The sequence below is a fragment of the Coloeus monedula genome, assembly GCF_965178545.1.
Source record: "Coloeus monedula genome assembly, chromosome: 21".
Taxonomy (NCBI): domain Eukaryota; kingdom Metazoa; phylum Chordata; class Aves; order Passeriformes; family Corvidae; genus Coloeus; species Coloeus monedula.
Genome location: NC_138801.1, coordinates 7,792,127 through 7,817,049, shown reverse-complemented (window position 1 = coordinate 7,817,049; position 24,923 = coordinate 7,792,127). Strand labels below are relative to the sequence as shown.

The 24,923-nt window shown below is 50.5% G+C and overlaps 1 protein-coding gene across 1 annotated transcript in view; it reads right to left on the bottom strand.

The window, feature by feature from the left end:
• The window catches only part of ASTN2 (astrotactin 2), a gene marked incomplete at both ends in the record, with an annotated part of 317,285 nt that overhangs the window by 178,141 nt on the left and 114,221 nt on the right, over positions 1-24,923 (bottom strand). Inside the window, 5 exons of the mRNA XM_082295214.1 lie at positions 854-991; positions 1,424-1,498; positions 1,641-1,725; positions 10,560-10,727; positions 22,448-22,594. Coding sequence (XP_082151340.1) covers positions 854-991; positions 1,424-1,498; positions 1,641-1,725; positions 10,560-10,727; positions 22,448-22,594 — 613 coding nt within the window. The remainder of the gene's footprint in view (positions 1-853; positions 992-1,423; positions 1,499-1,640; positions 1,726-10,559; positions 10,728-22,447; positions 22,595-24,923) is intronic.

Genomic DNA, 24,923 nt, shown 5'->3' with positions numbered 1-24,923 from the left:
CACTTGCTTCAACTATGGCCCTGCCAAGATGATGGGACAGAAGAAAGGAAATCCACCACCTCATCACTTTGGGAAAAAACAAGACAGAAGGGGCTGGGGGACACAAGGATCCTGCTGGTGCCCAGGAAGATGATTCATAACACAACCAAGAATTTTCAAGTCAGGCAATTGTGTCTGGAGTCAACAGGAGAAAGCAGCAAAAAGGAAGGGAGGGAGGGAGGGGACATAGAGTCTCCCTGGAACCCAACAGTGACATGTTCAGTCTTAATTTAATGGGAGAGAGGGGAATACACACTAAATACCTTCAGAATTAAACCCTTACAGTTTACAGCTAAACCCTCGTAAACCAGACCAAGGAGGACAACCACCACCAAGGTGATCAGCGATATGTCCAGGCATTCACTGAACTCCAAAAAGGAAAAAAAATACCCTCTGATTGTGTAATTATTGGATGACCAACATGGCCTTTCACCCTTCATGAGCATCCCAGCAGATGTCAGTGGCCAGGTGGGTGTGATACAGGTATGAGTTTCAGACAGCTGACAGCACCTCCATCCCAGTAAATGCATCCATTTAAGCACTGCAATCTAACATTACATTTAAGCCACTTCCAAATTGCCTTGCCACAGGTTTCTATCAATTCACCTGCCTGTACTGACAGACTTCAGAGTTACACACTCAGGCCTGCCCTAGACCCATCAGCCCAAAGAGCCTGGAGAGCAATCACATCAGATTTCTTATTGGAAGGAAATTAATCAAACCTATCATCATAGAAATTACTGCATCCTCAATAACAATTTGAAGAGCAGTGTAGGCACTCAAGCATGGAGAAAACGAGAAATCTGCTTCCTACCTGACATCTGCTGGATCTTCTGTCACCAGAACATCTGTCTTGCAGCTGGCAAGGGGATTGATGGAAAGCTCCACGGGGGGCACCACGAAGCTCTTACTGACTGGCAGCCACAGCCCTTGACCCAAGCTGTAGGTGGACCTGGGAAAAGGACAAACATGTCACACAGGAACTGAGTGTCCACAGGGAATGGTGGCCCTCCACTGCCCACTCGGAAGTCAGAGCAGTGGTGGCACCACGAGATAAGTCAGTGATTTGCTCTTGGCCTGAAAGCCACATGGGAGAGGAATGACTTGAGATGTGACAGGAGAACATGGGGATGGGAAAACTCTTCCTTTTATTCCAGGAGGAGTTTCTGTGAATGCTGTCCTCACATTTGCTGACGGGACAAGAAGTCAACCCTTCCCTGCCTGCCCAATATGGACAAATCTTTCAGGTCTGACACAGACAAATGACACTTGTCCCCTCACCAACACAAGAATGAGCTGGGAGTGACCAAGAGGTTGCATCCATTGGGATGTCCTCACGGCTCTCCCTTCCCAAATGTCCCAGCTGAACCCTCCTCTGACTCACCTGAGTATCTTCTCTGGTGCCTGCTCTCCTGTGACCAAGTCATATCCCCGCTCCAGCGTCGTGTAGGGCCAGGGCCTGGGAGGAGAGTGGGGAAAGCAGCTGAGCACATCACTGGGCAGGGCAAGGAGCACAGTGATCACCCAAGGGGAGGAGAACTGGGCTCCTCAGCACCGTGGCAGCCGGGGCAGATCAACCCCAGCACCGCGTCCCCACTCACCCTTCGCTGTGTCCCCAGTCGCTGCGCACGCACAGGTGGCGATGGACGGGGTCCGGGGCGTACCCTTCATGGCAGCTGCACTCTCCTAAAGAGAACAGGGAAGGATGAGACAGTGACTTCTGTGCCAGCTGCCATCTCTGCTTTGTCACAGCCCCTCTGGTCCCTCCTGTGCCTCTGGAGCACTCTGGAGCCCAGAAGCAGTCAGGAGGAGTGGAGAAGGAGATGTGAAGCTGTAAGAAACCTGTAGTTATTCTCGGGGAGGGGATTGCATGATGCAGCACCCACAGCAGCTGGGGATGGGGTTTCATGATGCAAAGGTCTGTCCTTAACCAGTGCTCCTGTGCAGTCCTGCAGCCAGGGGCTCACTCCTCAGCAGGGATCTTGACCTCGCTTGATCAGAGCAGTGTCCACCCTGTGCAATCCCCGAGGTGGACACCACAATCCCATCCCACATCCCCCTCCCACCTCTGCTCTATCTGGCACCAGGACAAGCGAGCAGAGTCTCCTGCAGCCCAAACTCCCACTGAAAGATGCAGAACCCCCCAACTTCCATCCTCCACACACAGTTCCCATGCTGCACCCCCATCCCACAGTGAAGGGGCTCTCAGCCCTGCTCCCCTCCACTCTCTGGGTGCTGCCTCACCCTACTCCTCTATTTTGACAGCAGGAGAAGACATTTCCCGCACCAGAAACCCAACCACACTTGGCCTGAATTGATTCAGTGTTTGGTAGAAATACATAACCCAGAGCAAGAAACAGCAAAATCAAAAGATTAATTGGATTTGCACGTGGAGTTTCTGCTACAAGCTGCCGCCAGTGTTTCCCCCCTCCCCTCCTCTCCTCTCCCCATCATGCCTGACGGTGCAGCAAAGCTGAGCTGTAAACACTGGTGAGGTGGGGACCTGGGGAGGGTGCTGGGGAGGTGGGTACCTCCCTCACAGTGGCAATGCAGACTGGCAGCTACCTGCGTGCCCCTCGGGATCCTAAACAAGTTCTTAAAATGCCTCACAAGGATTACAGTAAAGAGCTTTATTGCCAGGAGGGAGAGAGATGGGGATTCAGCCGCTGAGATTTTTCAGGAAGAGATGCCTGGGAAGGGAGAGGCAGCAAAAAAAGGAAAGAGTGGGGGGAAAAAAGAGACGGCTAATGATGTGCTAAAATGCAACAGCACCTTCATGAAATATTCACTGCCTCAAACGCGTCTAATATTAAAGATTAAATGTCCTGGGATTTGTCCTAGCGACTTCGAAGCACTGATTTATGATCTGTCAAAAGCTGCTAACCTCATGATTCATAACAGGAGCGGCAGGAACATTGCTGCTCCAAAGGGAAAGAGTTGGGAGAGAGATGGCGGCGCCCGGCCCTGCTCGGGCTCTGCTGTGCCTGGGGGCTGGGGCGGTCTCGGTGCAGGGAAACACAGGTCCTAATGGCTCCATCAGTGATTTTATAAAAAGAAAAGTTATTTTTTCCTTGGGTGCTTAGTACGCAAGTTTCCCCAGCCGTGCTGTGGATCATTAATTCCTGGCGCTTATTACATAACAAATATATGCTCTGCAAATGAGAGACATCTCGAAGTGCTTGCGAAGCAGAGCTGGGAGTCTTGGGGCACCGGCTCATGCTCGGCTCCTGCCACAGAAATTAGAGCAAGTAAGGAAAAAACACCAACAGAGGTTGGCATCCCGTGGCCCAAATGCCTCCCCCTGTATCGATGGCTGGGGGTGCCGGGGGGTGAAGGCCCTTCCCATGGTGCAGGAGGGTTTATTTTGTCTGCTGGCTTGTTTACTGCTCCGTCAGTTTGGCGTTGGAAGGAGGAACTCTATCAACCTGCAGAAATATTGATTTTATCGACTCCAATCCTGGAGTTTCAGCAGCTACAGCCAGTGCTTGAGGCTTTATTGGGAGGTTTATTGGGAGGTTTATTTCAGTAACTGAGAGGGCAAGTGGTGGCACCAGCTGGGGAGGAGATCCAGGGCAGGAGAGAGTGGGGATCAGCTTTCCACAGGTTTCCCAGGGTGATCTACACCCCTTCAGGAGAGTTAGGGAAATTGGATAGGAAGGCTCCCATCATGGGATCAGCTGACAGCTGCAGTCTGTTGCCTCAGGACAGATGGTTGAGGAGCTATTCCTCTATCAAGAACCATGAACAGACAACTCGTGGGGCTTCCAAAAAATCTCAGCAGAACCTGCTGTGCTCTTACAGGTTCTCAGGAGCTTTTGCCCTCTCCCCAACAGCATCCACCTTCCTTCTTTGGCCCCCCGAACTACTCTGTTATTTTCAGTCTGTCCCCATCCTTCCCAAAGACAGTGCTGAGCCAGGAAGGATGCTGAGCCTAGCTAGCCCCCATAGCATGAGAAACACGTGGTAGAGTGCCTGGAGGGGGAGGAACAGGGGTTGCCACACCTCTAAGCCCTCTTTAGGGTGTGTTTTTCAACATGCTGCTAAAATAAATCAAACCATCAAAAGGCCAAACTAAAGTGTCTTTGTTCAAAGCAACTGCATCCGAGATAGACACAGTTATCCTGCTGCAGCTAAGTTAGGATTCAAGCTGAGCTTGAAGTCAAAGTCAACCAAAGTAACCAAGTTTGACAACTAACTGCACCTGGAGCTGGATGCAATTTCCACAGGTCCCACACACGCCTCTGCACAGCCTCCAGCTGCTGCAGGAGCACAAATGAATCAGCATCTACCCACCCCCGGGACAAGAATCCTGCTCCCACTGCCACCACCCTGCGCCCTGCCCATGGCCCCAGCATGCACGCTCCTTCCTCTGCCTTTGGATTCAGAAACCACAAACCAGGCTGGATAATCCATGGCAATTTTTCAGCTGTTACAGCCAAAGGAAGGAAGGATCACCGCTCACTCAGTGTAAATGAGGGCAGGTGCTCAGCTCTGGAGGTCCAACACTGTATTTCCAGTGTGTTATTAAACAAGTAGAGGCTTTAGCTCTCTTTTTGAAAGAAGAGCTGGAAGTTGCTGAACTATTCCTTCATTATGCTCTCCATGCTGTCCTGCTGCTTCTGCTGGAACAGGAATGGGGTCTCACACTGCACCCACACCCTCCCTGCCCATCCTGACAGTGCCTGGGAGCAGCAGAGCAGGGCTGCAGGGCTGCAGGACGAGCCATCAGCACGCCAGGATAAGCCTGTTCGCCTCATTATGGAGAGAGCCGATCTGCTAATGCTGCAAGAATCCCCCTAATCCACCCACCCAGTGCACAGCAGGAAGTGTGCTCCCAGGGAAGCTGCTCTGTGCTGTCACTGGCACTTTTATTTAAGGAGCTGGAAGAGCTTTGGCAGTGGTGGAGCAAAGCTGTTGCTTGTCAGCCTTCTCTTGGCACTGCTGGTGTCCGTGATTCCCTCCTCCATGGCAGCACCTCCAACGCTGGCACTCACCCTTGTCCTGGAGGAATGCCCTGCTGTGCCAGGGCTGTGCCTCAGCTGCACAGGTACATCCTGGGGACAAGTCCTGACCCCAGCTGGGGTGGCAGCCTGATCCCAGAGGCTGTGGGGCTGTAAGCACACACCTTTCCACCTGTGTGAGCACTGCACAAACACGCTCACACCTGTTTCAGGACACAGTTTTTGTATCCACTCCTCTCTGGACACACACACACACCCTGCAGGGAACCCACCGGCCCCAGCCCAGTGCCACTGGGCCACAAAGCTGCAGCACCACATTCCCAGCCTCCCAGTAAAGCTCTCTGAAAAGCTCCTCTTCTAGCCCTGGTGTCTGCTGTTCCTGCTCTTCAGGGATGACACTTTCCAAACCTGGGCCTCGGCTTCATCCTGATGAGAAATGCAACTTTTCTAAAAGCAGTTTAGTGCTCGAGGAAGAAGACAAAGAAAGTGGCTCCTGCCCTGCCGACCTGGCACAGAGCATGGAGGGAAAACCTGGAGTCACTTTGACAGTTATCCCTCCTCTCCCCCTGCTGCAAGGCACCCTCCTCACCCTCATCCATCACAGCACTTAAGTGCAAGCTTAACCTCCAAGGATTGTGCCTGAGTTTAAGCTCTGCACAGATTTAATTCTCATTATCATCTGCTCAGCTCCTACACCGCACCTCCAAGGAACACACGAGCTGATGCAAGGAAGCAGAGAGAGGTCCCGAGGGAGGCCTGTGTGCCATGGCTGTCACCTTCTAGGCTGGGCAGTGCCCCAGAGCTGCCCATGGCGGGGTGAGAAGCCCCTGCAGTGCTGGTTGGATGGGTTCAGGGGGATGGCTTCAGGAGCAGGTCCGTACAGCAAAACCCATCCCTCTTCCCTCCTCCCCGTGCTCTTTAGACAAGCACAGAAATGCCATTACAAGAACATTAGCAGCTCCAGGATTAAACACTCTAATGGCAGAAAATGAGAGTGCAAAGACAGCACAGATAACCTTAACTCGGCCCCTTGCAGGCACGAGTTTTGATTGCTGTTTATGTATAACACTTCAGCCTGGAGCTAAATTAGCTTGGGAGTTAACTGCCTCCTGCCCTGCTTGGTGCATGAGGCAAGCTGTGCCACCACAGAAAAAGGAATGGGATATTACACGGGTTTTGACCAAGTTATTAAACTCCATACCTTAGAGAGACAGAGCCTCATCCTATAAAAGTCTAAGTCAATAAAGGCACCGGGATCCTCCAGCAGTGAAATAGCAGAAGTGCACAAGAACAAACAAATATCACTTGATGTGCACAGAACCTGCATGGCATTAAATTGAACTATAGGAAGGAATGGCTCTTTTCCTAAACACAAATGCCCCCCTGCCAGGGTTGGTCATCTCCTGATTTACATGCTCGGCTCTGCAACCTCCAAATCCCCTTAACACGTTGCCTTTAAAAAAATAGCTCTGTGAAAAATGACTTTCATCTGCCTCGTGCCCACAACACACCCCTGTCCTACCCAGACAGCAGCACCATCTGTGGCTCTGGTGACAAACTGGCCCATTTGGACGATGATGGAAACCTTTTTATTTTTATCTCCTCCTGCCAATTTCCAGAGAAGAACCTTTGCTACTACATTTCATCTGGTTCTTTCAAGCTCATGCTTACTGCTGATTTTTTTTGGGGGGGGCTACCAATTGTGGATGCAATGAGAGAATTTTGATGAAGAAATGTCTGATTTATAGATGGGGGAAAAAAAATTTCAACACATTTGCACCTGCTAATCAAGGTAGCTATCCATCTCATTTATGCCACTGCTCCAGCAAGCCTGACAGCACAAAATCAGAGGCTGTTTCTTCCAGCATTTGGCCCTGAGGGACTGATTCTCCAGCAGATCTCTTCAGCAATGCCCACAGAATGTGCAAGTGAATTAGTTTTGTGCATACAAAGCAGGTAATTGTGCTCACAAATCAGGATTTGCATATGCTGCTGGATGGGATGCTCTCACTGAGGCTGGTAAGGGAGGCCAGCGAGGCGGCAAGCACTCCTGGATTTTACCCAGGGGTATCCCAGTGTGTGGCACGAGTGGCGGCACCAGCAGTGCTCCCACATCTCTTCAAAATACAGAGAGTGAGGAGAGCTGACAGCCAGTCCCACAAGACAACAAACCCTCCCTGTTCTCATCTCCAGCAGCACAGGCAGCATCTGCCAGGAGGATGGGGCATTTTGGCTGAACATCTCCAGCCAAGGAGCACATCCTGCCCAGGAGAGGTGCCTGTCCCCTCCAACGTGGCAGCTGGGCATGGTCACCGTGTCACCTCTGCAGGGAGGAGCCCCTCAGCAGCATCCATTTGTCTCTGGATTTGCAGTCAGATCAACCAGCTTGGCCGTTTCCAAGGCAGGAGGGATGAGGGAGATGACATTTTGCTCGTGTGCAGATGTCAGTGCTCCCTCCGAAACGCTCTGATGAGCTGGGGCTTTGCAACACAGGTTTCAAATGTGTCAGGGGGGCAGCAATCATTTAATTAAAGAGTGAGTCACACGACAGAGACACGAGGGAAGGCAAATTAAGGGCAGGCAACAAAGTGGGTTTTGGCATTTCCTACTGTTCCAGAGCCTCTGTTTTCACCGGGAATTATTCTTCACACTGAAGGAGTACTCGGTGTCCAGAGTCACAAGTCAATATGTTGTACAGACAAATCCCATCCAAAACTCCAACCCACAGAGGTGTTCAGTGCTGGGAAAGGTAAGAGCTTGAGTCTCACCAGAGAGTGCACATGTGACCTGGGGCTCTCTGTCCAAAGGTGTGCCAGGAGCCTGTGGCACTGCCCCAAGGACAGGTGCTGCCCACAAAGGTCTGTCTACACCTTGGAGCAAGGAAGCTTGGGACAAGGCTGGATCCACACTGTCATGGAGAGCAGCTCCAAGGGTAAGGCTGAAGTTAGATTAGCCATAAATGTGCTGGAGGACCTCAGTGCTGGCGCTGCTGCTCTTCACAGGGGCAACTTTGAAGGCTTTCAGCCTCCAGAGAGGACAAACTTCAGTCCATCATTCTCATGGATGCTCTGCCCAGCCTGAGAAGGCAGAGGACAGGGGAATCCCTGGCACCCATCACTTGGGATGCTCACAGAGGATAAAATCCCTGACCCGAAAAGGTTGAAATCCAGACAGGATTTATGTGCCACAGTAAAACCACAGGCCTTCCTCTCTCATGGTGATAAAAATAAATCACCCTTAAAAATAGAATGACATTAATAAAAATAAATCTAAAAGTACATGCAGTGTATCATTGGGTTACAGTCTGCCTCAGCCTGCTGGAGAAACTTCTCACCAGTTCAAGGCTGGCCAATGGTGATGAACAGACATGGTGCCCAGGGTTATGTCCTGGGGGAGAGGGTCAAGCAAGTAATTCCAAAGGCTTAATTTCAGTTCTTGTGAAGCCTGGACCTCTTAAGGAGTCTTAGATTTAGGCTATGGAGATCAGCATCCCCATCAGCCAGTCCTGCTCGATCCATGCAGGTATAACTGGCGTAGACAGGACAAAAATTCTGTTTTATCCATGTGCACACTCCCAGGCTGGAGAGAGGGGGAAGAAGCCCATGGACACATTTCAGGTGAGGGACCTGAAGGCTGAGATCCAGGCTACTCTGCCCTCACCATGGGCCAGCAGGGACCATGGGCACCAGGGCTGGGAGCTGCAGAGCAGCTGCCAAGATTCAGCTCCAGCCCAGTGCCAGGACAGAGCAACTCCTGGGATAACGAGCATCGCGCCCTTCCCTGCAAACAAGATCTGACACATCCTGCTCAAGCATGGGGAACTCAGCAAGAGCCACAAGCTGCTCTGGGAGCTGGGGACACAGCGGGAGGGGCAGCTGGGCCGGCACGGGAGAGCACCACTCCTCACAGCAGAGGCCACGCCAGGATCCAAGCAGCCAAGGATGGGGTTGGCCAGGGGAGCCACAGGGCTCTTCCAACAGGGAAGTCGTGATCTGGCTCCATACGGTCTCCCCACGGTTTCTGCTGGAGGCAGAGTTGTTTCTCTCCTCCTCTGAACCAGGGGACAGCTGAATGCATCTTCCCTCTCCCACTGAGGTGGCTGCGTTTTGCCAATGCCTGAAACAAAAATCCTTCTGCTCTGCAACATCTGGATGAGAAGAGCCTCCTCCTGCACCATCTCCATGTGTCAGCACGGCTGTCAGATGTCTGTCATCACCTCCCAGCCCTCCTTGGGACTTCAGATGATGCCCAGGGCTGTCTACACAGGGAATTCATCCAGCGTCACCATTCTGCTGCAGCCGTGCCTGCCCGTGCCTCCAGACAGCCTTGAGGCAGACAAGCCTTGAGGAACAGGAATACTAAGAAGAAAAGACCTGTCTTGACCAGTAAAATGAGTTTGTAAGACCAAGTTCAGTATTTGCATCTCAGCTGAGCAGGGAGGGATGAGAACAGGGTCACCCCCACCACCCCATGAGGCGTTCATGACTCTGAAGGATTTCTTATTCTAATCCGTGTATTAACGACAGCCAGGGGCTTCGGGAGGCTTAGGGAAAGCCTTCTCCACAGTGAGCCATCCTTTAAACCCTCTGGCAGAACCAGACACCAACACCCTCACCTGCAGCCAGGAATCTCATACACACAGGAGGGGAGGAAGCTCATTGCTGAGGGGGAAGCAGCTCCCACATGGAGAGCCCAGACTAAACTGGGATGGCACCGCTCTGTGAGGAGACGGGGTTTGGGTGCTCTTCGGAAGCTCAGCAAGCCAGGACCACCAGGGACACTTGTCTCCACAACATCAAGAAGGCACCAAGGCTGGTGAGCAACTGTGAGCCACAGCACACCCTAGCACAAAAACCCAGCACAGTCCCCAGGCCACCTTCCTATGGCAGGTCCTGTCACCCTGTTTGCTGTGTTCTCTGTTCTTGCCTCACAGCAGACTCCAGGACTTCCATGTGTCATCCAGGAAAGACAGAAGGGAAGGTGACACTTCTCCTTTGACCAGCCCCCCACCTGAGTCCCAGCAGAGCTGGCTGCTGCTCCACAAGGGCAGTTGCTGCACACAAGCAGAACACGTTCAGCAGAACGCTCATTTAGAGATGAGGAAGGATGGCAGAGTTCACAACTCCACCAGGAAGGGCTGGGGGACAGATCCAACGTAGATAACCACCAGGCAGGAGCACTAATGGGAACCGTGGTGCTCTGCAGTGGAATGGCCAGAACAGAAAAGGGGTGGAGATGGGGTAAACTCACGAGTAGGTTTTCCATACTGGAAAGCAAAACAACTCAGCTTAGAAGCAGATAAACTCCATGTGTCTGCAGCTGCCACACCAAAGAACTGGTAGATCCACCATTTCAAATCCCCATCTTGTGCCCATCTTCTTTACAGTCTCTGATGGGAGTCACCACTGTGTGACCCTGCCAGTATCTCTCAGTCCCCCGTGCCTGCCACCAGGCTAGAGCAGAGATGAGCCAAGAGGGCATCAAAATACCCACTAACAAACCTTCTCCCCCACATCTCTGACCTTTCCAGGGTCTGCACTCTCCCCTGGCCTCCCTTACCTGTGTCTTGGTCACACAGCTGCTCACAGGCGTCGGTGGTCCTCTGTCCACAGAGGTCTCTCACCCAGGGGGACGTGGCATTGATCTGGTAGTACAGGGACAGCTTGGCTGGGTTAAGCCAGTCAGAGATGTCCAAGTAGCTCCCCTCGCTCACAACGAAGCTGCTGCCTGGGGGAAGTGGGAAAAAAGCGGGTTAGGTGAGTGTGGAAATCTAAAAGAAAAACACCAAACGTGCATTTTGGCCCAACATCAGAGCACTGCATTCTTCAGGAGCTGCTGTGATGACAATATCTGCAAAATAATAACGAGTTCACTGACAGCTGGTCCCAAAGAACTTCATTTGACCTTTCCTCTCCAGAGGAACCTGCTCCAGCAAATGGTCCACCTGCTCCTCTGCCCAGACACTTCCCTGCCCTTACATTACTGGGGTTGGATTCCCAGCTCTCTACAGAAACGTGGACCACTGTAATTATTCTGATCTGTAATCAGAGCATCACTGCCCCAGCTCATGGAGGTGTTGTCCAGGAGGCACCTGGAGCTCAGGGCACGGATGGGCAGTGGCAGCAGAGGCCGTTCCCACTTCACCCCTTTAGCTGAAGCTGAGTGAACTGGCCTAACACACAACTTCTTGTATGAGTGGTCTTGTACCAGACACTCCCCCACTCTCTCCCTCCTCTGAGTTAGAAGTGAATTCCTGCCAAAAATATTTTCTTACAAAATCTTACGCTTCTTTATTTTGCGAAATGTATTTTTCCCCACTGGCATCTGGGAATATGCATCATCTAATTAGCCAAATAGATTTTCAGTTCAGCCCAATCATTTCCTTATCTAACATCTGAGGCCCAGCATTGCTTGGGGGATTTTGCAGGCACAGAGGTCCTCATTAACTCTGATCTTCAATTACATTGATTATAAGACTGCCTCCATAACAGTGCTGCACAGATCAGAGGGGAGCCAAAAAACCTCTGCCATTAAGTGGTGTTTTGCAAAACTTACCAGGGTAAAAGCCTCAGAAAGAGGGGAGAAGAAACCTGCAAGGAGGAGTGAGCAAGGGGAACTGTCAGGTAGTCCAGGAACCCACAGCCACCTTTCCACTAAGTCTGAGGAATTGCAACGGGGACAAAATTTACAACCACTGTCTGAAGATTGAAATCCTTCTCAGAGATTACCCACGGATAGCAAGTCTATAGATCCAGGGCCTATCATCATGAAACTCTGAGGCTTATGATCCTTAGTAAAGGACTAGGACATCATTGTTTTAAGCACCAACTACTTTGATGAAAGCCAAGAGACAAAAAAAGCAAGCCAATAAACCTGCAGCAGCAGCCACCCCGCATGAACCTGCTTGAATACAAATTCTGGATCTCCTTTTGAAGAGGATCCCTGATGCTTAGCAAGAGGGAGCCCTTCTCACCCTCATCCTGCACCACATTATCCATGCAAAGGATAAAACAAGCAGAGCCTCAAGTCAAGCATCCCAGTGAGTGACCTCATTTTCAGGCATCCCAAGATCTCAGCACCATCCAAATCCAAGCCCAAATTTCCCATAAACACAAGTCTTTGTCGCAGAGTGTTTACATACCATAAACATATTCACAGGCGCATCTCTACACTCAAAGCCAATGGAGGCTGCCAAGCTACTGACTGCTCAAGCAAATGAGAATTAGACATCAGGATCCAGCAGCTCTGGAGAAACAGCAAGGCAGGAGCTGCCCTGCCAAGGCTGCAGGATACATCTCAATCAGACACAAGGCAGCAGTAAATCACTGGGTAAAGCCCCCCAGCACCACTGGAAAGCAGAGAAACACTGAGCACAAAGAAGTTTCTTAGAGCCACGTGGTTTTATCTCTAATTATTCTTCTCAATGAATTTTTAAAGATAGCCTTACACACCAATAACAACAATTGCTGGTTTCTTTTTACCAGGCAGAAATGCATCGTGAACCCTTTGGGAGTGTTTACTATTTACATGTAGGTGTCTCTGTAGTAACCTGTCAATTTTGTTTTCCTCCAGATTTCTGCAGCTCCCTAATAAAGAGCAAGGCTTGGGAAGCACGTAAAGTTGTTTTGAGACTCAGCTACAGACAACTCCCTCTGCACCCAAGGACAGAAGAGCGAAACCAGCAGCTCTTGATTAAATCCCTCCTTAATGAACCCCACTTCTGGTTAAACTACAGCCTGCAAGTAACAGCAGCAAACCCGACACGAACCAGACGCATCATTAGCATTCAGAAAGGTGAAGGTGGCTGGAGCTGGCAGAGCATCTTGGCCCAGGAGCTGCTGCACAGAGGGGAAGAGCCTGTGGTCAGGTGGGTGATGGAGGGGTGACTTCTGGAGCTCCCCACCACAGAATTATTTAGGTTGGAAAAGACCTCTCAGATCATCAAATCCAACCGTTCCCCCAGCACTGCCAAGGCAACCAGACCATGTCCCCAAGTGCCACATCCACAAGTGCCTTTTAAATCCCTCCAGCGATGGGGACTCCATCACTGCCCTGGGACGCTGTGCCAGGGCTGGACAATCCTTTCTGTGAAGAAACTTTTCTTTATATCCAACCAAAACCTCCCCTGGTGGAACTTGAGGCCATTTCCTCCTCTCCTATTGCTTGTTACTTGGGAGAAGAGGCCAAACCCCAGCTGGTTCCACCCTCCTGTCAGGGAGTTGTAGAGAGTGAGATGGCTCCCCCTGAGTCCCCTTTTCTCCAGCTCCCTCAGCTGCTCCTCATCAGACTTGTGCTCCAGCCCCTTCCCCAGTTCCAGGTATTTTGAAGATTAATTACTTATTTTGATTTTAGTAAGCCTGATTGAGAAATCATCCTCATTATCAGGTTTTTCAGGGGTTTTGTGTGTTTGTTTGCTTGAAAAGCACAAGTGAAAACATTTGAATCCAAGAGTCCTGAATTCAGGCTCAGTGTAAAATAGAGGTTTTTCTACCTCAGTCTGAAACAAACCCACACCTTGGGAAATTAAAGGTCTGTCCTTCCTTCCTCTCTTCCTCCTTTCTCTTCCTTTCTCTTCCTTTCCTTTCCTTTCCTTTCCTTTCCTTTCCTTTCCTTTCCTTTCCTTTCCTTTCCTTTCCTTTCCTTTCCTTTCCTTTCCTTTCCTTTCCTTTCCTTTCCCTTTCCTTTCCCTTTCCTTTCCCTTTCCTTTCCCTTTCCTTTCCCTTTCCCTTTCCCTTTCCCTTTCCCTTTCCCTTTCCCTTTCCCTTTCCCTTTCCCTTTCCCTTCCCTTCCCCAGAGGAGGAGGGGACAACTTCCAGCAAGGAAAAAGCTGAGTGTGTGGCAAGATTTTGAGAGATGTTCACAGACGCCCTCATCACCTTCACTCCCACTGAAAACACAAACAAACAAACGCCCCAATCTCGATCCCTTTATAGCTTGCCTGGGAAATAAACAGGAAAAGGCATCCTACAAATATTTTGAAAGCTAAAATTGTGATGATTTCAAAGCCTTTTCACAAAATTTTTCTCTTCACTTTCTAAGAATCCACATGTAGAAAACAGTTTTCAAAAGTCACCATCATGTACATATCAAAACCACCTTGAAAGTTCAGAAAGGGCAGGTTGAGGAACAAATCCTTTTAGAAACTACTGACAACAAACATCTTCTAAGCAAGAGCTGTTTCAAACACCTTCAGCTTGTTAGGAACAACAACTGGGTGTGTTTTCCCCAACACACAGTCTCTGGATAGAGGGAAGGGGAGTGATGGGGGACTTGAGGGGGGTAGAACCCACCCTCCTAAAACCTTCCTCGAGGACCTCAGACCCTACTAAATCACCCCCATGCCCAGTTTGGAGCACACCTTCAGCTGCTGCCCGCAGTCCCCAGAGCAGTCGCAGCACAGACACTCTGAAGACACCTGGAGGGACTGTCCATCCTGCTGTCCTCTGCTGCCAACCTCCCAGGTGTCCTCCTAGATACAAATTTGGAGCTTCCCACTCAGAAGTTTGCTGAAATTCCCCTTGAACAGAGCCATTTAGGTCTCAGGGTAAAGCAACCATCAACCAAACATGAGAATACAGCAACAAATCCACCCAGCACCACCTCCCAGAACCCTGTAGCAGGACATATCCCTCAAGTGCTGCTGGCTTTACGAGCCAGCCAATGCCATGGAGCAGCGTGGAGAACACCAGGACACAGCTACAACTCTCTCCCAGCTCCATGAGGTCCAGCAGCCCCTCAGGGGATTGATTTGTTTGGTTTTCTCTGTGCATGTGTTTTCCGCTCCCCCGTTCCTTCCCCAGCACTGATCAAAGCTGGATGAGTTAAGGCAGCGTCAGAAGTTCATGTCTCTCATGCTGGGGTCTCCTTCAAAGTTCAGTGCAATTGCTTAAGCCCTGACAAAAGAGGCTTGAAGTTTTGACATTTCAAAAATCATTTTCAAGAACACAACAGGATAAAACAGCTCAGAAGAGATATCTAACAAGGGAAAAGAACAAAGCACCCAAAAGGCAGCCAAAAGGGTTTGGCTTTTCCTTTCTCCTTCTTTTCAAGAGAAAAGATCAAAACATAATTTTTTTTGAAGAACATCTATTTCTCCCTCCCTCTGCTCTCTTTGTCATCTTTGGTCCATTCAGTGTTTCTTGGCCAACAAAATTCCTTTTCATCTAAAATTAGCATTTTGTGTTGGGAAGCAATGGGAGGTCATACTACAGGTTGCTATTAATGTATCCAGCCCTATACTACCACACAGCTCTAATCCTGTTAGAGATATTTTTTATAAACACTAGAGGAAAGATGATCCCTCTTGCTTCATTCTATAGGTACAAAGAATAACCCTATTTGATTTCTTTAGAGAGCCTTTTCTTACCCTTGTTAAACTTGAAAGAACATTGCCCAAAGAGACAACTCCTCCCCTATCAGCTCTTCCCCTTGATCAACTCTCTCCCACTCCTGCCCCGGTCCCAGGGCACGAAAATTTCTGCTTCTGAAATTTCTCCCAGAAAATGCCAAAGAACCGGACAGACTTTGGATGCCCAGGACACACATGTACTGACCTGAGCAAGGAAATGGGGCTTAGGGCAGGACTGCACCCACAGACTAACACAGTGCTCAGCTTTACCATCCCCATCCTGCTCAGCACAAAACCAAGTGATTTGGAAATAATTTAAATTGTTTTAAGTCAAACTCTAAGTTCTATAGTCTAGTTTGAATCCAGGGATAGCATCACACCAGGTTAAAATCCAAGCCAACCCTCTTTACTTTTTTTTTTTCCAATTATTTCTCTCTTTGAACAAGCTGAAATGCTTAAACAGAAAGTTAAGATAGAAAGATTTGAAAACAGCCCAAGCCTATAAACACATCTTTCACTCAGTCCTCCCCCAGCTGAAGGACACAGTTTTTACCTCACAGGGCTTGACTCCAGGGTGTATTTTGAGCACAGGAACTGCACCCATGGGCTCTCACATCCCCAACCCAACGATGATCAAACCTGCAGACCCCCATCCCCTCGAAACACCACCAATCCTGCCAGAGCTTTCCCACCCGGGCAAAGCAGAAGTCAATTAGTGATACAAGTCTGTGTGTAATTACAGCTCACACTGGAACCACCTCTCCTCCAGGAGGAGCAGGGTTACAATTAAAGTGTTAAATTGCACTTTCTTGATCATTCTGCCAGACTCTTTCTTTGGGTTTTCTTGTCAGTCAGTCTTGATTTCTCCAGGGCTGAGCTTCTGACAAACAACACACATACTTCACTTTGGAAGGCAGGTGATGGCTCAGCCAACTTTTCCTGAACTTAAGCAAGAAGGAATCTGCCCACCCCGCCTTGTGGTCAAGCTCATGCTGCAACAAGATCTCCCATGGCAACATTAGACAACGCAGTTGTGGAGCTGTTGGTAAGAGCACATCTCTGTTCTCAGAAGGCATCTGGGCCAGCAGTGGCTGAGACAGAAATGAGACTCCTGCAAAAAAAAAAAGCTTCTCCTTAATGCTCCGTATCTCCCAACTCCCACGCTGCAGCCCGGGGCTCTTTAGCAGTGATGCTCTCCAGATATCAGAAAAGGGTTCAGGGAAATCCAGCCTAAATCTAATCACATCACAAAGCACAGAGGAGCTATGATAAGCTTGTTGTATGAATGCGGAAGTCAATGTTTGCATCTCTCCATCCACAGGAGGGAGAGCAGGTTAGCAGGCCAAAGCCATGCCATCCCTCCCAAATCAGAGGGTAAGGGGTGTTGGTAAAGCTCAGCAGGTGCCAGGAGATGCCCCCTCCCCACGGGGCTGGGCACCCCCTGCCTCTCTCAGGATGCTCCCGGCTCTGAGGCAGCTACTGCTGACACCATCCAAATGCCAACACCAATCCCGCTGGCTTTGCTCCAGTGAATCCTGCAAAGGAGAAGAAGAAGTATTTGGCTTCCCTTGCAAATGGAGCTACCCCAGAAGCTGGGAATGCCTCTGGCAGGCACGGGGCTGGGGAGCCAGGCAGCCGCTGAGCAGGTTCACAAGCCTGTCAAAGCCACGATAAAAACATGATGTACTTCAGCCTCCAGAATCTTATTAGTTCTTCATGCAACGAGCGTTCACGCCATAAAACCGTCTTGGAATCCCTTTGATCCACGCTGATACAGTTCATAAATTGATGTTAATATTTAGAGTTCATGTCTGGTTACACTGCAGCCATTTGCTCACATTTTCTTGCCAGGCAGGCAGCCATGGGAGCAGGAGTGAGCTGTAACACAGGCACGGAGGTGACCCTGGTGATTACGAGCTGGTGAAATAAAATGCAATTTGTAAAGCTGCCCCTGAACACGGCCACCTTACATGAAACGCACGGGGCCTGGGGCAGCCAGACGTGACACTGAGTCTGCAACAGGAAAGTGTGGCTTCTGTCAAAGCCCTGACCCAGGTCTCCATACTGCAAAAACCCTGGGAGGGTCACACACAAGAAAAAACTTACTTTAAACCAATTCCTTCTGCTGATTTCAGGGGGGACTTGTGGATCTGGGAACAGCTGGAGAACACGGGAGACGCCAATGGCAGAATCATTTTGAAAGCCTGGAAAGATCACAGAATCACAGAATGCTTTGGGTTGGAAGGGACCTTGAAGATCATCTTGTTCCACCCCTGTACTGTGGGCAGGGATACCGAGCTCCATCCAGTCTGACCTGAGATCGCTTTGCGATCAGATCTCTTTCTCCATCCTTCTGGTACAAACCTGGGGAGCTTCACCTGTAAATCAGAGAGTGTCTCCAGCTCCTCCTTGCTGCCAAACGGGATGGGGACACAGCCAGTCCCCACCTCCTGTGGCTCATCTCTGTGTGGCCACGTGTGCAGCACATCCTGAGTGCCCTGAGGGCACGAGGTAATGTCTGGTCACCTCCGAGAGCTGCAGAAGATTGAGCAGGAAATGTCAAAAACAAACAATTTAAAGCAACACATTTAATTAAAACCAAAATGAGAAGTTGTTTCGAGTCCCAACAATTGCAGTCTGCAGAGCAATCTTCAGGGAAAATTAACACAGGCTGCTAATCACACCATCCAATTCACCGGCATCTTGGAGGAAACTGTGGTGGGGGAAGGTAGGAAATAATCTGCAGATGAAACAATTACTGATCAGCTGCATGGCAAGGACAGCACGGCATCGTTCAGGCAGGCAGGCGCAGATGCACAGAGATTAAAAGAATAAACAAAAAAGAAGCTCCCTCCACCTCTGCCGTCTTGTCAGATGCTCCAACCCAAAACACGGCCTCGAGTGGAAATTCCACTTCTGACGGTCTCTTGGCTTTGCAAGGGGGAACCTGGGCTTGCTCTCAGGGTAGTGTTCATCCTGGGAGAGTTCACCCACACTTGCAGCAGGGACAGAGCCATCACACAGGCAGCTCGTCAGGGTGGGGACACTGTCCATGCCAAGCTCCGACCCCACAGTCAGGACCCTGCCTGCCCACACTGAGCTCTGACCCCACAGTCAGGACCCTCCCTGCCCACACTGAGCTCTGACCCCACAGTCAGGACCCTCCCTGCCCACACTGAGCTCTGACCCCACAGTCAGGACCCTGCCTGCCCACACTGAGCTCCAAGCCCATGGTGAGACCCTGCCTGCCCACACCAAGCTCTGTGCACCGCTCTGCACACCCATCCCACAGCCCAGCGAGGTGCAGAGGGATCACCACATTTCCCCAGGCACACACCTCAGAAGAGGAGGGAAGAAGGCTGTAAATTCCCAGAGATTTGACAGAAACCTGCTTTATGCCCTTTGCTTTATTTCCACTTATAAAACAAAGCCCTACAAGCCCCTCGCTAAATGCAGCTCTTGCTTCCCTCTGCACTGCTGGAAGATCTCACCCACCTCTCCCACTAAAGTACAAACATCCACCCACACCATATATAACCTCTCACAGGCTGTAAAAATGGGAAGCTTTAATTGATACTATATTTCATACTGTTGTGCAGCAAGGAGGTACTCCAGGCTGAGCCCTCCGGAGTATCTTTCTCCAGCCCTGCCTTCCCTGCAAGCCATTCCCATTGCTCCAGCTCTACTTTTTGAATTACTACTTACAAGAAAAAGAAACAAAACCAAAAAACAACTATTGAATGTAGAGCTGAGTGGCTCACATATTCATGAGAGGTTTTATTACTCAGATGGAGGGGCTCTCTTTCCTTCCTTCCCCTCTTTGACACGGCTAAAGGGTCCTCTAAATAATGCCTTGCATTTCCATATCCTCATAAAAGCCACTACGGTTCTTTCCATAAATCTGAGCCACCTCTGAAATCAGAACAATTCCTTCTGCTCAGCACGGGCAGGGGCTGCCTCGAAACACAAAGCCCTGGAGCAGCAGAAGGGAGGACAGGATGCTCCAACCACTGCATTCGAAGGGAGGATTTAGAGGCACCAACCCATTTCTGGGAAGCAGGAGGTCCTAGCCCTCCCTGCCAACCACGGCAGCTCCTGCCAGGCTCTCCTTGATCCAGCTGCTCCAAGAAGTGAAGGCACAGCAGCTGTACAAACCAGGCAATAACTGCTCAGTGGGGAGCGAGGCAGGGGGACCCCATCAAATGAACAAAAGGAAGAAAACAAACCGAGGGAGAAATAAGGGCAACAGAGACAGGCTGGTTATTACAGAACTGCTGCTTGGAATATATCCTCCGAGCCTGGCTGCCAGTTGGCTTCTGGTCCCAGTCCTTCCCCTCCCCTTTCCCACCCTGCCACTCCAGCAGGCTCTGGAGCTGCTTTCTCTAACGCCATTCTTGCTGCAGCAGGGAAAGCTGCTCTTCTCCAAGGCTGGAGATATTTGGGGAGGTTCCCCCCCCTCTTTCTTTTCTTGGCTCTGGCTGCTGGCACGCCAGAACTGGCTGGCATCTATTTAAAGTTTCCTTCAAAGCCGAGTTCTCATCGTCTAGGAGAGGGATTTCTTTCAGCCTCTGCCTTTGTTTGGCTTCTCCTGCAGAGGTGCCGGTAGCAGCTCCGCTTTCAGATTCTCCTTGGCTCCTGACGCCTATTGAAATCCCACATTTCAAAAGGGAACGAGAGGGCACCGCTCCCTCGCATGGGAACATCTCCCGTGAGTGCACCGTCCCTGCCTTCTCGCCGAGCCTGCCTTATCCTCCTGCGCAACACCAAAGGGAGCAGCTTCAGGAACCAGACGATTTCAGCGCACGGCAACACTCGCCAGACACGGTGCCACCGGCGGGTGCCACACCAGAAGCTGCTTCAAGACTGATCAAAGCTCCCAGACTCTGCCAGGCCAAACACATCATCTCTGTTGTCACCTCGATGCCACAGGGATGCTCATGCCAACCCTCTTCAGCACCCTGTAGAAAGCCGATTTAATCCCCCACAGGAGATCTCCAGGGGGAAGCAGGGCCTCTCTTCTCCATCAGCATCAAACTCCAGGTGCCGAGCCCTGGCGAACACATCCAGCCACATTTTTCCTGGGTATCACTGAAATTTCCCAACCCAGCTCAGTTCTGCGATGTCTTTAAAAGCTTTGTAATATTTTGCTGCCTGTTGGGTGGTGCCTTGGGATTTGTTGTTATTCAGAAAGAAGGGACAACTTTAAGAGCTTTTTCTCTTCCCAGGCAAGGGGCTGTCATCGCATAAAATGATGAGATTTCAGGGAAAGTGATAGCCACTGCAAAATGTCTTGGCTGCTTCTATGGAAAGAATTTGACTGTTTCTCATAAAAAATATTAAAAAAGTTTTCACAGTTTGTAATTATATTTTACTGTTTCATTACAAAGCTCATTTTAATTCTTCTCCAAACCGTTGTTACCAGTCCTCTTGCCACTTTCTCTTCAGAAAAGTCATTAAGTCGGGACTGGAGATCATCCCATTTCCCCCAGTTTCAAGGATATTAATCTGTTTTATTGGCATTTCATTGTCATTTTCATTCGAGTGTTCTCTGCATTTGCATAATTTGCATTGCCACCCCTTTCTTGGTGGCAAGCACAGGCTCAGCTTTTCACTTTCATTCTATGGAGTCTCATTCCATTTTGTTTATTTTCTCATTCAGGATACACTGTCTTCCCTGGGCCAGAACCACAAGCTGGGAGCAGGATGCCGAGGTCCTGTCTCCATCACTGCCTTCCTGGCTGACCTTCAGCAAGTACCAGAACCAGTGTGAACTCCCAGCCCAAGTGCTGAACTGGCCAGTTCCCATCCCTATTGGACACGAGTTAGCACTCGAGCAACCTCATGCCCCAAATGCAACAGCTTCTGTTCTCCAGCTACTTGGAATGATCTGTGAAGATTTCAAACATTCATGTGTGGCTTGGACAATCATTAAAGCCTTTTAGAAACAGGTCAAGGTGTAGACAAGTCCCTTGTTTCAAATCCTTAAATCACAGAATGGTTTGGCTTGGAAGGGACCTTAAACAACCTCTTGTTCCATCCGTCTGCCACGGGCAGGGACACCTTCCACCAGACCAGGCTGCTCAGAGCTCCATCCAAACTGGCCTTGAACACTTCCAGCGATGTGGCATCCACACCATGATGTTATCTTCATGTCTCCACCGATGTTCAGTTCCTCCAATGTGTAAACACAAAGTAGATGCTCTCCTCCTCTTTCCTACAAGGGCCAAGCTGTGATTACTGGTATAGCCCAGCTACCCAGAGATCACTCTTAGCACGGCTAATCCTTCTTCAAACACACTGGTGACTCTGCCGTGGGGTGATGATTTCAGCCCCTCTCCACCACCTCCTGCAGCTCTCATCCCGCTGTGTCTCTTTAACCATCTCCCCCTCCCCAAAATATTAATCCCCCAAGAGCTGCCCTTCACTCCAAAGCTCCCAAAGCAGGGGCTGCCCCAGAGTTGGCTGCACCAGGACACCCCAGCAGCTGGTGATGCACTGGCTGCATGCAGCATGTTTCTGGCAGAGAGGAAGTGCCCCTCTGCATGCCCCTAGCAGTGACACACACACAGGAGCTGAGGAATTGGAACTGACTGAGTAATGGGTCCTGTCTGCTGGAAGAAAATGAAATTTGCCCTCATGTTACTGAAAACTTGCGCTCGACGCTCACTGCACATTATAAAGAAAAGGTCAGTGAAACACAACAAATGCAGGGAGCCCAGTTGGAGAAAGCAATAAATAGTGACAGCAGCACTCATCTAATTTTTCAAAGCATCTCTGCCTTTGCCCAAACCCCAGCAATTTCCCTCTGTGCTGCTGCAAGGGCTGGGATGAGCAGCTCTGCTGCTGCAGGACAGCAGGAGGCCTGTCTGTGCAGTTCCCAGGGCTCCTTGACGAGCTTGGAGGAGAACAGAAATATCCATCAGACACAATTAGCACCAATGACAACAACGATAATATTAATTGACATGATTGAGATTTTGGCCTCAGGCTCGCAGCTGTGCTTCTGGAAAGGGAGATCCCCGCAGTCAAACACAGCTGGAGCATTCCCAAAGAGAGGGATGTCCCAAACACACCCGGAGGGGCAGCAGGAGGCTCTTACCATCAGCAATGAAGTGCTCGGGGACGTGGAGCGTCACCTTGACAGTCAGAGGGCAGGACAGCTGGGAGCCGCAGACCACAGCCAGGACGCAGGAGCTGACCGCGATCAGGGTCAGCGCTGTCTTGTTCACAGGGCTCTTCATGGAACCTGCAAGGCACACAGAGGGGCAGGTGGGTGGCCAAAAGGTAAAGCTGCACCCAGGGCTTGCTCAGCAGAGGTGGGAGAGCCCCAGCACGGGGAAGGAAGGCATTGGAAACAGGGATGGCAGCTCAGCAGGAGTCTGCACACCCCATGACTCCCATCACAGCTTGCTGGGCACAGGGCTTCATTTTGCTAGAGGAGGGAGAAAACCTGCTCAAAGCCCTGTACAGACCCTCTCCCTGGGAACTTCTCCTCCCTGGAATCACTCACCACACCTGCTGTACTCCCCTGCTGAAACCACCATCACTTCTTGTCAACACTGGTTGGCTTGGCAACCCCCTGTGAAACCCTCGTGGAGCAGGACAGCGTTGGGATGGCTGAATCACCATCAGCTGCAGCTGGGTGGGACAGCATCCCCAAGTTTCATAGGGAATGGAGTGAAGCTGTGCAAGGCAGAGTCATCCAGAGAGGCCTGGCTGCCCCAGAAGACTCACCTGCTCTTGCTGGGTGCAGACGGGGAGTATCAGGTGTCCAAATGAGTCCCCCTCTACTGATGGAGATGACCAAGAACTGTCCCAGGCCACCACAACCCCATCAACAGGTCTCCACTGCCCAAGCAAGGAGCAGCCCTGGAGCCTGCATCCTTGAGGCACCGCTGATCCCACTGGAGCTGGGGGCTGCCCCGCTGCTGCTCTGACTGCACTGCATCCCCCACGGCCCCCTCACCCAATACCTGGTGCCAGCACCCCGCTTTGCTCCGAGATAACAACAGACACCCCGCAAGGCAGCGGGTTCCTCCTCCAGGGTTTGGGATGCACCTCTTGGAGAGTGTCCACGACAAGGAGAGGGCACAGCCCAGCAATGAACCCAGAAGCTGTACAGCCCATTCTGGTGCAGGCTGAGATGAGCCAGCTGCCAGCAGAGCTGACCACAGCCCTGCCCAGGATTCAGGTGAGGACATCTCTTGATTTTTGGAAGCCAATGCAGCCTCTCCCTGCTTGGCCCGCAGACTTCATCAGCAAAGTGAGATTTAAAAAGCATCAGTTTGAAAACTGGATGGGAAATGGATCCAAGTTAGCACTTGCACACCCTGCAAGTTGCCTAAAGCTGCTGCTGGAGGTGCTGGTGCCGGGGCAGGGATGATGTGCCTCCTGCTCAGCACAACCTGTCCTTGCCAGGCAGGGCACCAAGCCCCACCAGAGCATCTCCAGGTTGGAGCCTGCACAGGGGATGCTCCAACCAGGATCTGAAGTGGCTGATCTGCTGGAAAATACCCCCTTCACTGAGACCAACAGGAACAAATAAACTGATTAATAAAGCATCTTCTCCTTTCCTTATGCATGGATCATCTAAACAGCCTTCCCACTCCTATTTCACAGATTTTTTGCCAATCCCCTGTGCCCCTCACCTCGCAATCCTCTTTTTTTCCTTTCCAATCTTTATTCATATCATCAGCATAAGTTAGCACCTCCAAGGGAGGCAAAATCCTCCTCTTGCTGGGCATATTGTGCCTGCCACAACCCCTGCTTGGCTTGAAATTATGACACGAATGCAAAAAAGAGAAAAAAGGGGAAAAAAAAGCAAGGAAGAAAGCCCCCATCAGGATAAGTGGACGAAATCAAGTATACAATGGACCAGACAACGCTGGATTTCACCATTATAAATCACCTTTCAATCCAGAGTCTTAAAGTGCTTTGCAAACATTAAATCATAAATCCCTTATGAGTGAGACAAGTATTATCCCCTTTTCACAAAGAGCCTGAATCCCAGGTATGATGGCAGCTTTCACCAAACTGCAGCCAGAGTGGAGCTGGAGGAATTAGGATTTCACATCCCCATTGGTCCACGTGGCTTCTTCTCTCCCCGTGACTCAGAGGAGAGCAGCACAGGGGCTTGGAACAGCAAAAAGCCTTTTACAGTTCCACGAGTCTGAGCTTGGCTGCTCAAGGAAAGGGACAATTGCTCCAAGTCTCCTGTAACTCCCTTCCCTCCTGCACTCTCTCATTTCCATCACTGCTAATCACTGACCTCTAGAAGCGCCTGACGTTTGGTTCTGACCAACTGAACCAAAACAAGGGGGCTTCTGCTTGAGCAGAAATTGGATTTCCAGCTCAGCTCTTTATTGCTCACGACCAGTTTGCTGCCAGGTTTAAAGGGAGACTGCTGGAAAAGCATTTAAAGAGAGGGACAGGGCTTTTGTTTTCCATCTCTTTCCCTGCTCTTCAGACCACTGATGCTCCAGCACTCTGTGCTGCATTTAAACACCTGTCTGGAGATAATCAGCTTCACTCCAAGCCTTTAAAACCACAAGCAAATGTATTTTCAGCAAGGCCCT